We start from the raw sequence: 17,287 nt of genomic DNA, 5'->3' as shown, positions 1-17,287 counted from the left end.
TCGTCGCCTGCCGGCTCCAGGGCAAACCTCGGCAAATGTCGCGGCCGCGATAACTCCGGCTCCGAGTCCTGCAACGGCTCCAAACTTGGAGCGAGGGTAGAGGATGACAACTTGCATACAGCGATGGGTTTTGCTGGTGAGTCTGCACCTTGTGGCTTAGGATAATGAGAGGATTTGGCACCAAGGCGCGGGAGCTACTCGTTCAAGCAGCCATTCCGCTCGTGCGCCCTCTAGCGCCCCCCAGTTGTCAAGGGTTAATGGTTAATTTAATAATAATATTTTGTTTTAATTAAACGTACCTTTCCGCCGGCCGGGTCCCGCGGCTTCTCTGCTCCCCTGGAACAAGATTAACCCAAAGTGGTGGCTTGGCCCGATGGGAGGGAGGGTAGGCAGGGCCTAAACTAGAGGAAACCAAAAATTTGCCTATGCCTCCAAACAATGCAATAATGCAAACACTGAATGATTAGAGATAAACCATAAATTTATTAGTTTATCTCGACAAAACTTTTGTCATTGAATCAATACGTAAGTTACAAAATTCACTTATTTTAGGAGCAGACAAAGAGAGAACCATCGACTTCCTTTCTAGCCATATGGAGATCAATTGAACAATGTGTAAGTATCTACAGTGAACAATTATAAAGCAAAAACATTGCGCTAAATCGTACATACATGGACATTAATGAATCAAAAAGAAACTTTTCAAGAAACAGGTAAACGATCACAGTTTGAAAATCATAAATACAGCAACATGTGAGAGCAAGGGTGAATCTTTCAAATACAACAACCCCTAACTCATGAAATGAATTCGTTTGTGTAAAAAATCACAGTAAGCCCATTTTGAATATGTGACTATCAAAAGCCATTGGTGTGAACACAAATATATGAGTTCAAATGTCAAAATGCCTAAAGTCAAATGCCGACGCGTTTCCAATCCTGCCAGTAGTTTACAGGATTTTCATCAGGGCGGGGAACGAGTCCATGGGAACTGTTTTCCAAAAAGAATAAAGAGTTTGTTTTAGTAAAATGCAAACAAACGCCATTGTGTTCAAGTGCAAAATGAACCGCATTGTGGTGCGGCATACCTTGAAGGTAGTGGCCTGTGTGGCTTCAATTTTGGGAATAGCGCTTTGGCTCTTTTGGTCAGGCGGGTCTGGGCTGTAACAAGAAAAATGACTGCGGTCACTGATTTGAAAGTGACCCACTACACGCTGAAGGAAATAACATGAAGGAAAAAAGATTTTACCTTGAGTCTTTACAACATTAAGTCAAGGCAGCCGGTGGCAGGGTTATTTTTCAATTATTTGATCTGGGGACAGAAATGACGATATTTTGAGAAGTTGTGCCAAAACGGTAAAAGAACAGGCACTGGAGCATCACCGCTCCGATGGGAACACTTACTTTTAAAAGTTGAACACGGGCGGAGGGATCGGACCGGTGTTAACAATGGAACGCTGTCCGTTCTAAAAAATAAGAAGGAGAGGAGGCTAGCAACTGTGCGCTGAATCACGCAGTGGAAAGGTAAAAGATAAAAACTGACACTCAATGGCAGGTGAAGAAGGGATCAATCGCTTACCAAACAACGCCACGGGGGGCTCTGCTAGACTGCATCCTTGCTTCTACCGGCACCTACAGGCTTTAGTTGTCCAGGGCGCTGCCGGTACTGGTGGTGATAAAAGCATGTGTATGCTAACAGCCAATGGGATGAGTTAAGAGTGCTACTGCATTGTGGGAAATGGAGTCCAAGTGTGGAGTCAAGCTCGATTGATTTCACTAAGCGTGTTTAGGCCCTTGTTCACACTATCGAATCGCAGTATGAGGTATGCCTCCTTACGCAAAAGCATAGTTTCTACATTGGGGTAGCGTTTAGAGTCCAGCCAGACAAGTGGTGTCCATTTGAAATCGTTTTCTGTGTGCTGGTTATTTACAAAGTGTTCAACCATGGGTGCGGTCATTACTCGTTTTTTTATCCGGGATCGGTGTTGTGTAATGCGTGCATTAATGGCTTGATTTGTCTTGCCAATATAGACCTTGTCACAAGGACAGACCACTGCATAAACGATATTTTTTGTTTTACAGTTGGTGAATGCATCATGTGTCCATTTGATGCCATGATTAATGAAGGTGTCCCCTTCAATTGTAGAAGAACATGAAACACAGTTACCACATTTGTGGTGCCCAGTGATTGGTCTGAGGTTCCACTGTGATATGAGGTCACTTTTGGGCGGAGGAATATGGGTGTCTGCTTTGATGAGATGCTGACCGATATTTGGGTTCTTTCTCATTGCGAAGATCGGTTTGGGCAAAGGATGCTCCATTGTTTCCAGCAAGTGCCAATTGTTTCGGATGATGTTTTTGAACTGGTTCGTGTGTTGCCCGAAGGTAGTCACACAAACCAATTGATCTAATTGCTTTTTTTCTTTTACCTGAAGGAGTGTCTCCCTCGGGGTGAACTTCGCCCTGTTTTTGGCATGCTTTAGTAATTTCTTGGGGTATCCTCTGACAGCCATCTCATTACAGAATCTTGTTGCGTGGAATTCAAAATCCTGTAGATTGGTACAATTGCGTCTTATGCGCAGCAGTTGCCCATAAGGTAAATTATCCTTAAGGCTTTGTGGGTGTGAGCTATTGTAATGCAGGATTGTATTCCTGTCGGTAGGTTTTTTGTGCAAAGAGGCCGTCAGTCCAGATGTGCTGGTACCTACTAGGACGTCCAGGAAAGTCATTTCTTTGGAACTCGAGTTCATCGTAAACTTAATGTCTTGGTGTCGTGAATTCAACCATGCGTGGAATTGATCAAGTTCGGTCTGGCTCCCCTGCCACAGGACCCAGACATCGTCTATGTATCTCAACCAGTGAATCATGTGATGTAAAAAGGGGTTGTCCTTATAAATGAAGCGTTCCTCGTATTGGGACATGTAGAGCACCGCCAGCTCCGGCGCATAAGGACAGCCCATGGCTGTCCCTTTGATTTGTATGTAAAAATCACTCTCGAATCTGAAATAGTTACTCCGAAGAGTCAATTCAGCCAATTCCACAATAAATGCGGTTGGAACCCGGTGGGGTCTTTCGCGTTTTTCTAGGTATAGTTCAATAACCTCTAAAGCCTCATCCTGAGGTATTTGTGTGTAAAGAGAAGCGACATCTAGTGTCACCATCAATTGCGTTGTCTCATCAAATGAGTGTCCTTCAATGTGGTTAATGAAATCAGTCGTGTCTCTCAGGTGCGATTTGACTTGTTCTATACATGGTTTTAAGAAAAAATCAATGTATTTAGATATCGGTTCAAGCACTGAATCGCAACCGGACACAATGGGTCTGCCCGGGGGTGTCTGATCGTTCTTGTGGATCTTGGGTAAGAAGTAGAGAATTGGCGTTCTAGGTGATTTTTTGTTTAGATATTCATGCTCTTTTGGTCCTAAGAAGCCTTCAGCTAAGGCTCTTTGAGTGATTTGTTTAAACAGGCGGACAAGGGGGGTGCGGTGGTCTTATGGCCCCGACCCATGTATCTCACCGAAGGACAACAGCATGTAAACAATAAGGATTGGTACAGACCATCTAAAGAGGATCCTGTCCTTATGATCCAGGGCAAAATAGCACAAATCACTCAAAGAGCCTTAGCTGAAGGCTTCTTAGGACCAAAAGAGCATGAATATCTAAACAAAAAATCACCTAGAACGCCAATTCTCTACTTCTTACCCAAGATCCACAAGAACGATCAGACACCCCCGGGCAGACCCATTGTGTCCGGTTGCGATTCAGTGCTTGAACCGATATCTAAATACATTGATTTTTTCTTAAAACCATGTATAGAACAAGTCAAATCGCACCTGAGAGACACGACTGATTTCATTAACCACATTGAAGGACACTCATTTGATGAGACAACGCAATTGATGGTGACACTAGATGTCGCTTCTCTTTACACACAAATACCTCAGGATGAGGCTTTAGAGGTTATTGAACTATACCTAGAAAAACGCGAAAGACCCCACCGGGTTCCAACCGCATTTATTGTGGAATTGGCTGAATTGACTCTTCGGAGTAACTATTTCAGATTCGAGAGTGATTTTTACATACAAATCAAAGGGACAGCCATGGGCTGTCCTTATGCGCCGGAGCTGGCGGTGCTCTACATGTCCCAATACGAGGAACGCTTCATTTATAAGGACAACCCCTTTTTACATCACATGATTCACTGGTTGAGATACATAGACGATGTCTGGGTCCTGTGGCAGGGGAGCCAGACCGAACTTGATCAATTCCACGCATGGTTGAATTCACGACACCAAGACATTAAGTTTACGATGAACTCGAGTTCCAAAGAAATGACTTTCCTGGACGTCCTAGTAGGTACCAGCACATCTGGACTGACGGCCTCTTTGCACAAAAAACCTACCGACAGGAATACAATCCTGCATTACAATAGCTCACACCCACAAAGCCTTAAGGATAATTTACCTTATGGGCAACTGCTGCGCATAAGACGCAATTGTACCAATCTACAGGATTTTGAATTCCACGCAACAAGATTCTGTAATGAGATGGCTGTCAGAGGATACCCCAAGAAATTACTAAAGCATGCCAAAAACAGGGCGAAGTTCACCCCGAGGGAGACACTCCTTCAGGTAAAAGAAAAAAAGCAATTAGATCAATTGGTTTGTGTGACTACCTTCGGGCAACACACGAACCAGTTCAAAAACATCATCCGAAACAATTGGCACTTGCTGGAAACAATGGAGCATCCTTTGCCCAAACCGATCTTCGCAATGAGAAAGAACCCAAATATCGGTCAGCATCTCATCAAAGCAGACACCCATATTCCTCCGCCCAAAAGTGACCTCATATCACAGTGGAACCTCAGACCAATCACTGGGCACCACAAATGTGGTAACTGTGTTTCATGTTCTTCTACAATTGAAGGGGACACCTTCATTAATCATGGCATCAAATGGACACATGATGCATTCACCAACTGTAAAACAAAAAATATCGTTTATGCAGTGGTCTGTCCTTGTGACAAGGTCTATATTGGCAAGACAAATCAAGCCATTAATGCACGCATTACACAACACCGATCCCGGATAAAAAAACGAGTAATGACCGCACCCATGGTTGAACACTTTGTAAATAACCAGCACACAGAAAACGATTTCAAATGGACACCACTTGTCTGGCTGGACTCTAAACGCTACCCCAATGTAGAAACTATGCTTTTGCGTAAGGAGGCATACCTCATACTGCGATTCGATAGTGTGAACAAGGGCCTAAACACGCTTAGTGAAATCAATCGAGCTTGACTCCACACTTGGACTCCATTTCCCACAATGCAGTAGCACTCTTAACTCATCCCATTGGCTGTTAGCATACACATGCTTTTATCACCACCAGTACCGGCAGCGCCCTGGACAACTAAAGCCTGTAGGTGCCGGTAGAAGCAAGGATGCAGTCTAGCAGAGCCCCCCGTGGCGTTGTTTGGTAAGCGATTGATCCCTTCTTCACCTGCCATTGAGTGTCAGTTTTTATCTTTTACCTTTCCACTGCGTGATTCAGCGCACAGTTGCTAGCCTCCTCTCCTTCTTATTTTTTAGAACGGACAGCGTTCCATTGTTAACACCGGTCCGATCCCTCCGCCCGTGTTCAACTTTTAAAAGTAAGTGTTCCCATCGGAGCGGTGATGCTCCAGTGCCTGTTCTTTTACCGTTTTGGCACAACTTCTCAAAATATCGTCATTTCTGTCCCCAGATCAAATAATTGAAAAATAACCCTGCCACCGGCTGCCTTGACTTAATGTTGTAAAGACTCAAGGTAAAATCTTTTTTCCTTCATGTTATTTCCTTCAGCGTGTAGTGGGTCACTTTCAAATCAGTGACAGCAGTCATTTTTCTTGTTACAGCCCAGACCCGCCTGACCAAAAGAGCCAAAGCGCTATTCCCAAAATTGAAGCCACACAGGCCACTACCTTCAAGGTATGCCGCACCACAATGCGGTTCATTTTGCACTTGAACACAATGGCGTTTGTTTGCATTTTACTAAAACAAACTCTTTATTCTTTTTGGAAAACAGTTCCCATGGACTCGTTCCCCGCCCTGATGAAAATCCTGTAAACTACTGGCAGGATTGGAAACGCGTCGGCATTTGACTTTAGGCATTTTGACATTTGAACTCATATATTTGTGTTCACACCAATGGCTTTTGATAGTCACATATTCAAAATGGGCTTACTGTGATTTTTTACACAAACGAATTCATTTCATGAGTTAGGGGTTGTTGTATTTGAAAGATTCACCCTTGCTCTCACATGTTGCTGTATTTATGATTTTCAAACTGTGATCGTTTACCTGTTTCTTGAAAAGTTTCTTTTTGATTCATTAATGTCCATGTATGTACGATTTAGCGCAATGTTTTTGCTTTATAATTGTTCACTGTAGATACTTACACATTGTTCAATTGATCTCCATATGGCTAGAAAGGAAGTCGATGGTTCTCTCTTTGTCTGCTCCTAAAATAAGTGAATTTTGTAACTTACGTATTGATTCAATGACAAAAGTTTTGTCGAGATAAACTAATAAATTTATGGTTTATCTCTAATCATTCAGTGTTTGCATTATTGCATTGTTTGGAGGCATAGGAAAATTTTTGGTTTCCCCTGGAACAAGAAGCAGAAGCATTGCAGCCTGCATGGAGAAGGGCAGAGTGAGCATGACTGGTTTTGGCGGTCCCAGGGGACCAACCAAACAGTCTTTGTGCACTCGGGAGTGGGCAGGCACATAACTCCTCCGCTGCCCTGCTCACAGAGCAGCCCCATCCACCCGCTTCTCGCACTGTGAGAAAGCAGTGGGGAGAAGCTCCTCCGCCCTGTACGCCTGGACTAAACAGCAGTTAGCGCGCTGCAAGGCGGGTTGCTGCCTACGCGATAGCATTCTCTTTAAAAACCTCCCTGTATTTGTATTAGCTTTAATATACTTTTGTATTTGCCCCATTTTAGAAGATCGGCACATCCCCATTACTTGCACTGTAATTGTTAACATCACCGTGCATTCGGCGGGTCCCTTGAGTCACTTTCTTTGTTGGCGGCCATCTTGGGGGGAAACTTGGACGCCTGACGGCGCCATTTGGGTTAGCAGACCAGCTGTCACAAGGACACGCTGACCTGCATATAAGGTGGGCATTCTAGGCGGGCTCTCCTTGTTTGTATCTCCCTGTACGCCTGGACTAAACAGCAGTTAGCGCGCTGCAGGGAGGGTTGCTGCATACGCGATAGCGTTCTCTTTTAAAAACCTCCCTGTTTTTGTATTTACTTTAATTTACTTTTGTATTTGCCCCATTTTAGAAGATCGGCGCATCCCCATTACTTGCACTGTAATTGTTAACATCACCGCGCATTCGGCGGGTCCCTTGAGTCACTTTCTTTGTTGGCGGCCATCTTGGGGGGAGACTTGGACGCCTGACGGCGCCATTTGGGTTAGCAGACCAGCTGTCACAAGGACACGCTGACCTGCATATAAGGTGGGAATTCTAGGCGGGCTCTCCTTGTTTGTATCTCCATGTACACCTGGACTAAACAGCAGTTAGCGCGCTGCAGGGCGGGTTGCTGCATACGCGATAGTGTTCTCTTTTTAAAACTTCCCTGTTTTTGTATTTACTTTAATTTACTTTCGTATTTGCCCCATTTTAGAAGATCGGCGCATCCCCATTACTTGCACTGTAATTGTTAACATCACCGCGCATTCAGCGGGTCCCTTGAGTCACTTTCTTTGTTGGCGGCCATCTTGGGGGGAGACTTGGACGCCTGACGGTGCCATTTGGGTTAGCAGACCAGCTGTCACAAGGACACGCTGACCTGCATATAAAGCTGCCCTTTATACGCGCAGCGTTTACGCGCAGCGTTTGCGTCGCAGTAACGCCGGAGTCACGCCAGAGTCCAGCCCGTCTGCGCCCGTCCGCGCTACGGACGGGCTAAAGGGCGTGAGACTCTGTACTCTGGGTGCTCCTGATATGCCTCCATCAGCAGGTCCCCTATATTCCTATCAGGACTTCGCTCGTCTGAGACCTGTATGGCTTCCCTGCCATTTTACTTGCTTGCCTGACATTCTTTTGGATGCATTTTATTGTACTTGTTGTAGCACTTGTGGTAAGTCATCGGCAATTCGCCAGGTTAGGCCCCCCCCTGCAACTACTCTTTTGTCGCCTCCTCTGAAAGAATCGGGTTTTCTTATAAACACTAGATCCTTAGTGAAAAATAATATCGCTTTTCGCGACTTTGTTTTAGCCCGAAAGCCCACATGGGTTTTCCTCACCGAAACCTGGGCAACTGAGTCCTCAGGACCAGAGTTGGTCGAGGCTGTGCCGGATGGATATTCTCTAGTTAGACTGGATAGAGTGGGGCGTAGAGGAGGTGGCCTTGGAATTCATAAGACCTCTCACACCTGTCATACTATCCAACTCTCCAGGCCTTCTGACCTCTTTCAAGCCCTGCACTTTCTTATTAAATCTCCAGAGGCCGCTCCCTTCGTGGGTATCTTGGTATACAGACCTCCTGGGTCTAGAATAGACTTTAGCCAGTCCCTTCTTAATATCCTGGAACCCTACTTCGGAGCAGCCAACTTGACAGTTTTGGGGGACCTGAACTTTCATTTAGACAACCCTGATTCTAAAGACTCTTTAGATCTCCTCGATTCTTTATCCGCATGTGACTTAGTGCAACTGGTCAAACACCCCACGCATCAGGCAGGCCACACATGGACGCAGTGTTTTCCAATGATGACAGGCTTAAAACAGAAGTCCCTATTCCGTTGTCCTGGTCGGACCACTTTGCTGTTCCTTTGGAGCTTTTGGTCGCCTCTACGCCTGCTAAGACAGGTGTCACCAGCCACATCAAGTTCAGGAGGAACCTTAAGAAAATTACAAGTACCTCGCTAGCCCCACTCATGCATAACTATAAACCTGACCTCTATGTGGATACCAACCTAGCGGCTTCGGAATTGTCCAAAGCCATTAGTGCAGCAGTCGATGTGCTTGCTCCTCTCGCCTCTTGCTACTCTGCTAGAAAGAAACTTTCTGCACCCTGGTTTTCGGAGCATCTTAGGCTCATGAGACAAGGGTGCAGGAAGCAAGAAAGGCTTTGGCAAGCAAGCTGGAATCTGAAGGAGAGGGATAAACATAAGTTACTCCTTAAGGAGTACAAGTTGGAGATTATCAGAGTTAAGCAAGAGTACTTTACTAACCTGACAATGACTCTCTACTCTCCCAGAGATCTCTTTAAAATAGTGGACTTGCTTTGCACGTTACAGATACAGGACCCTGTGGCAGGTACCCAGGAATTCTGTGCTAAAATCGCATGATTCTTCCATTCGAAGATTACGGACATCTACCGGAATCTTGAAGTACAAAGATCTGCTACATCTCCCCCGCATGTCCCTCTCTCTCTGCTCTCGAAGGAGGTCTCTTCAACTGCCTCCAAGAGTATTTTAGAGTTTCCGCCTTTATCCTATCAGGAGCTTGACCTGCTTTTAAATAAGACAAGGTCGGGATCCCCTTTGGACCCGTGTCCTCTTAAAGTCCTGAAGGATTGCAGAGACTCTTTGCTCCCTCTTCTACTTGACATCATGAATAGAGCTATGAGAGAGGGCATTTTTCCATCTGAATGGAAGAATGCTGTGGTCAAGCCCCTCTTAAAGAAGTCCACACTTGACCCTGAGGTGCTCAAGAATAATCGCCCCATATATTTGCTCCCAGCACCTGCAAAGATGCTTGAGACGTATCTCAATCAACATCTAGCGGCATTTCTTGCCTCCTCAGACCTCCTGGATCAATCCCAGCACGGCTTCAGGAAACATCATAGTACCGAGTCCGCCCTCACGATCGTCTTGAACAACATCTGTTTGGAGGTAGACCAGGGACATTCCACCATCCTGGTCCTTCTAGACCTCACGGCCGCCTTTGATACCCTGTCCCCCTCGGTGCTAACATCTCGCCTGAGGGAGATAGGGGTGGAAGGGGCGGCCTTGACTCTGCTGGCCTCCTTTCTCGACCTGAGGACACAGAGGGTTAAGCTGGGAGACTTTCTATCTCCATCCCTACCTGTGCAATGTGGGGTCCCACAGGGGTCGGCATTAAGTCCGACCCTGTTTAACATCTACGTGACCCCACTTGCCAAGTTGGTTAGATCTTTTGGGATGGAGGTAGTCTCCTATGCAGATGACACACAGATCTTGGTGTCTCTTTCTCACCCTGATGGCTCGTCCCGCTCAACTTTAGGAACTGCATGGAAGCAGTGTCACAATGGATGATTTACAATTCATTAAAGTTGAACGGGGAGAAGACGGAGATCCTGGTGTTTGGCCCTAATAATAACATCTGGTCACATGAATGGTGGCCGCCCTCGCTGGGGCCTTGTCCTACCCCCACAGAGTCAGCGCGGAATTTGGGAGTTTTGATTGAACCTGCCCTCTCCATGGCTTTGCAGGTAAACAGAACTGTTGCTCCCTGCTGGGGGATCATCAAAATATTCAGGAAAATAAAACATTACCTGTCCCCCCAGGCGCGGAAGCAAGTGGTTGTAGCACTTGTTGCTTCGCGACTCGATTATTGTAACGCCCTTTACACCGGTATGAATAAGAGCTTAACACAGCGTCTTCAGACCGCCCAAAATGCGGCCGCCAAATTCGTTCTTGACGCTCCCAGACTAGCATCATTGACAGCAGCCAGGAAGCCTTACACTGGCTTCCTATTGAAGCGAGGATCACCTTTAAAGTGCTCTGCCTGACTCATAGTGCACTTTCTGGCAATGGTGCAGGAGGGGTCAAGAAACTGCAGGCCCCCTATGTCTCGGGCAGACTCTTACGTTCTTCCTCAAAGAACTTGTTTGTGGTACCTCGCTTCCGTAAGAGCAGATGGGGCGGTAGGGCCTTTTCCTTAATCGCCCCTAAGCTTTGGAATACCCTTCCATGTGAAATTAAAGCTCAGCCTTCGGTTCTGCGGTTTCGCAAAGCACTAACAATCTGGCTGTTTGCAAGGGCGTACTTGTAGTTACTGTTTTATTGTTTCCCTGGTTCTTCTGTTAGGCGCCTTGATGCCTTCGGGCTAAGTCGCGCGTTATAAGATTCATTTCATTTCATAGTGGAGGAGCCGTCCCTTCTCCAAGGGACTGTGAGGTGGCCTTCACAGGGACACAGCAGCTGAGAGGCCTGCTGGGGCAAGTTGGAAACCCAGAATCTTCAACCCGCCGCCAACCACAACACTGCAGCACTAGGGACCACAACCCAAAGCACAAAGTTGCGCCAGAGTTGGCTGAGCCTGAGAGTGTCATTAGAATGCAGCTGGGACCCCCAGAGGACGAGTTAATGAGCCAGGAAGGATTGGTCTGTGACCGCAATACTTGTTGTACAGTGGTGAAAGGACTTCTGTCAGCCCTGAGAGGACTTCAATGGATGTTAATCCTGTGACTAGTGGATGTATGACGTTACAACGCATGCTTTTACCACGCATGCTGTTACAACGCGGTTTTTACAACGCATACCATTACAACGCATAGCGCTTTGGGGTGCTGGATAGTGAATAGTTTAATTTACTATTCCAACTCCAGTCCCCGTGGACACTAGGGAAGGTGTTGGATAGTAAATTAAATCTATTCCCTATCCTAGAGCGCCCCCCAGCGCAATGCATTGTAATGGTTTTTCGTTGTAAAACCTGCGTTGTAATAGCACTGCGTGGTAAAAGTTGCGTTGTAAAGGATGTTTCCTGTGACTAGTACCACCTCAACTCCTTTGTGGATCTAGGAATAGTCGCAGCAGGACCCCAGTCAACCACATCACATCCACAGCATCCTTTGAGCATCGTTCATCTCTTTCATCAGGACCTCTTCCATACGAAATCCCGGCAAAGGATAAAAGTGCCTGGAACTGACTGAAGACAGCGACACCTGATGAGGTCACTGTTTCTGAGGACCTTGCTGGTCCACCCGATTGGCTTCTCCCTGGAGCTGGCCACCAAAAGTAACTCTAAGTGACCGCATTACACTTATTTTCAAATATGTTGAAGTTGCCAGTGCTTGTTTGAGGTTGAGTGAAATGCTTTTACTTACTATACCATTTATATTATATATCTCTGGAACCCCCCTGGTGGATCTTTTTCATTGTGGGGTCTAAAAATACATAAAAATACAGTCTATTTTTAAAAATTGGTGATGGATTTCTTTGGTCTCTTGTCAAATTCTTCTTAATTTTTTCCTGCTGTTTAAATCCTTTAAACTCATTCCTTTATATTAGCCTTGCTGCTCAGAGCCACAGCTACTCCAGGTTGAGGTGAAGGTTTGACAAACGAAACTTAAGGGTCCTAGAGAGCATGGTAAGTGTATTACACAGTGAGGTTGCACAACCACAAAATTTAGTATAACCCATTTTCTCACACTTCTCGAATAAAATGGTATGTATATAGGAACTGGAAAATTCAAGGCATGAAAGGCTAATGGTTATCTGGAGGGTCATGATTAACTAAATGCTCACTCGCGCCTGACTGACTAAAGTTTCACTTGGCAATCAATGGATGCGGAAAAAAGTAATCTGCTCTCTCAGCTATGCGTGGTCCGCGCAACTTTTATTGATAATTTGATGCCTCCTGGATATCTGAAGGCTTATCATGCCAAGATTCATTGGACTCTTGTTTGCTCGACTTTTGCGTGGTATGTAACGGCCATAACAATGTACTTTTTATTGAAATATGTTGCAGGCTTTTTCTAAACTTGTATTGTTAAATAAAGTTTAACACGTTTAAAAAGTATTTTTGGCCAGGCACCACGTGCCCACTGCTGACATATTCTGTGAACAAAGGTAGCCATATGTCTTGTGGCACTGAGTATATCCAAGAAATTCCAAGAATTAGATATCCACTCCGATTCTGAAGTTAAACCCAAAACCCAGCGTAGCACCAATGCTCTCTATTCGAAAGGCTTGACCTCAGAAAGCATCACTCTAGAAATCTCATTACAGGCTGTGACATTACTCCAGAATCCCAAATTCAGCCACCGGGTAAGTCACAGCTCCTTCAATCCAAGTATATAAGGAACAAAAAGTACACATAGATAAAATTAAAAAACTGTATTTTTTGCTTTGAACCCAAAAAACACATTATATTTAAAAAATGCAAATACTGACTGTACATTTGAGCAGTGTGACTCAAATTTGTGCTGTCAATAATGTGGCGGGGGGGGGGGGGTATTCCAGTTCTGGCCGCTTTCCTGAGGGCCTAGCTGCTATGCAGACAGCCTATTTTGAACACATACACCTATATCCTTTAGTATATTTCTACCTATTAAGACTATTCTTTTCATGTGAAGTAAGAACCGTGCTTTAAGGGATACGGACCCTCAAGACACCAAAGGATTTGTTGGGGAAGATTCAAAATTCTGCTCATGAAGAACAACCCCGTCCGGGTTATATATGACAAAGATGTTGCAAATAATGATGTAAAACTCAAAGTAATGAAAAAACCTGGGTTGAAGAAAGGGAGTGTGACGGAGCCAAGAGAGGTATTGGATTTCATGAGGATGTGATAAAGACCTGATGGAGCACATTTACTTCATGCTCGAATCTACCAGCCTGAAAGCATTGAACCAGAAGCCCAGGGGAAGAGAGGAAAGGTGAGGGAAAGGATAGCATGGAAGGTGGACAGCTTAGAACAACTGTCGACTACGTTTAGGCCCACCTCCACAGACAGCTTCTTCCCCAGTGCGAAAAGGAGGGGGTGCATGTTGATGTCAGGGTCTTTCCGGAAGCAGTTTGGTTTCGCATGGTGCTGGAAGTGAAGGTGATTCCACCAGCTAGCCGGTGCACCCTGCATAAAACATATGAAAACAGAATCAATGAAGAGGAAATACAGCGCCGCCCGATAACTCATGGAGAGATTGCGCCTCCCACTCACAGCAGCAGTAACAACACAGCACCCCAAAGCTACTGAGGGATATCCCACAGTACAAACAGTGTAACTAACACTACGCTGCAATAACTAGGCCTCCCAAAAACGTAGAAGAGAATATCTGAGCGACACCCACCCTTTCACACAGAGAAGAAAGCTACACAAAACTGAATGGTGAGCCCTCACTGACCTCCTCAGTGCATCTTCATTGAATTCCACACAAATGCCTATTCTCCTTGCCTCAGATGTATTCTGCGCTGCCTCCTGCTTCACGTATCCATACATAGTACACAACTCCTCCCACTAAGTACTGGCACTGGATCCCAACCAGGTGCCTGGTCTTTGTACCTCCACAGGATAGCAATGGGGGTCCCTGCTCTTTGTATCTCCACTGGGACAACATCCATCATTACAAGTTCCCAATGGCTCCTTGCTCTATGTCTCTCCAATTGATGCCAAAGGTCTACCTGAACTGCATCTCTATTGGATCCCACCCAGCTCTCTGCATCCCCAGTGGCGCTAATGCCACTTCCTGCTCTCTGTATAAGCACCAAGTCCCACCAGATGCCCAGCATCCGCCGGATCTCGCGCAGCTCCCTACTCTGTGCATCTCCAGGCACCCCACACTGTTTAGTCCACTTACCTTTAGATGCCCAATCACAAAATGATGGAGCCAGTGGTTCCACTTGGACTTGCTGAAGACAGAGAGGTGCCCGTAATCATGCTGCAGCCACCCGGCCTGAGCCTGGAGAGGGAAGGAGATAGTATCACCCGTGGTGCACTGTCTGGCCCTTCCTACACATGTGAGAGGCTGCATTAACATTACTGGTGCTCAAAATGCATTGCCTAATACACCCCGCACATCCCCCAAGAAGCTGCCAACATATGCACTCCCTGCATGCATTAAACTAATTCTCCCCAGGCCCTCACGCTGCCAGCATTCTTTGCCTCAAGTCAATATAGATGACTGGCCTTCTGCAGTAACTGTTCTTCCGGGAATGTCACTTCTTTTCACTGTACTGCATGCTTGCAAGTTCAAACTTGGAGAATAACTAAATCTGGATTATGCATAACATATTCCCTCCACTAGGTTACCACTGGGAGATTGGATGAGCCAGGCAGGGCTCCCACGCCTGGTCAGAAGTTACCTGTACAGTCCCAAGCAGCAGAGCAGTGATGAGGAAGGGCACCACCGATGTGCCGAAGTGCCAGAGGGTGAGCCAGGCAAGCACGTCCAGCAGGAGGATGTGAAGGAGGGCACACAGAAAGAAGGCCTGGCTGGGCTTCATCAGACCCATCTTCTCCACAGCCAGACGAAGCTCTCGGAACTCAGCCGTGAGCATGGCCTGCGAAGGGGGGGGATGGCACACATTACACTGGGAAGGAGAGGAGCTCCTATAAAACAAGAGACACGCTGTGTATCTGTGATTCCTGGCTAAAGGTGGGAACTGGCAGCTGGGCTGATCTGGTCTTGGAAGCGGAGCTGGGCTACCTTGATCTTAGGTCGCAGCCTGGTAGGCCCGGGCCCTTCCCTGGGGTGGGTGTTGGAGAATCCCTTTCTTGTTCAGTTGTCCCACAGAAGTAGTGTCAAGTGTTTATTCTTGAGGGGGAGGCTGGAGGAAGCAGTGGTGCACATGCACTCCCAAGCTACTACTGGTTCATAGGCGAACTCGTCGTGTTATGTGGGGCCAGTGAAGGCCTTGTACTAGTCACAGTCGGGCAACTGGGGACTGATCATCTTCTTGGCTGCCTCGATCTAGTGGGGAACAGGGAGGGTGTTATGTTCGGTTCCAATTCAGAGCTGGGCTGATCCGGCCTATCCTTGAGTGAAAAGATGCAGTGGTTTATGGGTGCTCACAGCCTTGGGTGGCTCACAGCTGGCCAGGCTGCTGGATAGCTCATACTGAGTGGGGTGATAGAAGGGGTACTCACGTTCTTGGCGGGCTCTGAGCTGGGCTGGTCGGGGGCCAGCTCCCCCACTTGCAGGGAGCTCATGTACTTGCTCACTAGCGCTTTGTCGATGTGAAAAGCAGTAAAGGCATCCTGCGAAAAAAGGAGTAACACAAACGCTAAACTCAACAAAACAACATGAGCTGTACAGATGTGGAAGACAGCAGAAGATTGACTTCCGGGGGCAGGGGGGGCGGTCTGGAAATACACATCCATCAAAGATCACAACACTGGGCTGTAAAATGGTGAATCCGGAACCCCATCATCTGTGCAGGATATAATGCATAGCAATGCATATAAAGAGAAACTTCTCTCTTCTATTGTACTTGTTCAACTCAAAGAGAATGCTCAATTTTTCTGATAAAGCGCTCACAATTGATTCAAACATTTTAGCCCGGAAGAGATGCCCTACCTATGTGTAGTATCACTTCCTCTTAATGAGTTTGTAATCTTACTCTACTCTCTTTTCCAGACAGATGGAACATACTGCCAATATCCACGTTACAACGCACAATACTGCACTACAACACAACACATAACACACTATACAGGATTTACTGCATACCACATCACTCAATACAATAATGCTCTACACCACACCGCAATGCACCATACTACGGATGTATGACGTTACAACGCATACTTTTACATCGCATGCCTTTACAACGCGGTTTTTACATCGCATACCTTTACAACGCATAGCGCTTTGGGGTGCTGGATAGTGAATAGTTTAATTTACTATTCCAACTCCAGTCCCCGTGGACACTAGGGAAGGTGTTGGACAGTAAATTAAACTTATTCCCTATCCTAGAGCGCCCCCCATCGCAATGCGTTGTAATGGTTTACGTTGTAAAAGTTGCGTCGTAAAGGCACTGCGTGGTAAAAGTTGCGTTGTAAAGGATGTTTCCCCCATACTACATTTCACCAACAAAAGCCAAATCTCTCGAGAGCAGAAGCTATGACTCTATATAGCACAATACCACAGACCATACCACAGCATGTGACGCTGAAGAATTTCCTGCTGTTCTTTAAAATGCAAACCTGGTTTCCCCACTGGTGCACCATACACCTCATGCAGGGTGTCACTACATTTCATGGGTCTGGTTGACGCTAAATTATGCAGGGGCTCAACAGACACTCTTTAATGCCTTCATTTTGGTTGTGAGAGCTTGTGTTCTGGGGACAGTTTTCGGATTAGAAAGGTTTCTGCCTTCAGTGACCCTGGGCGAGATGAGACCGACCCTGGTGGATTTGGATGCTGTGTTGTGGTTATGCAAACACAATGTGTAAAGTCATGCTTGGTGGGCTGTCTAGAGCGGGATGAGCACTCTCTCGCTGAGAGATGAGGAATCACTGCATTAATAATGAAGGGTTTCCTATAGTGTGATAAAATATGTTGAGAGATAATGTGCAACTAACTAGG

General features: G+C 46.2%; 1 protein-coding gene across 3 annotated transcripts in view; it reads right to left on the bottom strand.

Moving 5' to 3' along the window:
- The window catches only part of FADS1 (fatty acid desaturase 1), a 544,935-nt gene that overhangs the window by 102,672 nt on the left and 424,976 nt on the right, over window positions 1-17,287 (bottom strand). For 2 of the 3 annotated variants that reach the window (XM_078680603.1, XM_078680602.1), the window contains 4 exons: window positions 15,847-15,957; window positions 15,063-15,260; window positions 14,558-14,659; window positions 13,705-13,833 (listed from right to left, as the gene is read on the bottom strand). In XM_078680603.1, the coding sequence (XP_078536729.1) occupies window positions 13,705-13,833; window positions 14,558-14,659; window positions 15,063-15,260; window positions 15,847-15,957 (540 nt within the window). The remainder of the gene's footprint in view (window positions 1-13,704; window positions 13,834-14,557; window positions 14,660-15,062; window positions 15,261-15,846; window positions 15,958-17,287) is intronic. The other variant, XM_078680604.1, reaches the window with a different exon arrangement.

Source organism: Lissotriton helveticus, chromosome 3_1 (genome assembly GCF_964261635.1).
Source record: "Lissotriton helveticus chromosome 3_1, aLisHel1.1, whole genome shotgun sequence".
NCBI classification, from domain to species: domain Eukaryota; kingdom Metazoa; phylum Chordata; class Amphibia; order Caudata; family Salamandridae; genus Lissotriton; species Lissotriton helveticus.
This window is presented reverse-complemented; position numbering and strand designations above follow the sequence as displayed.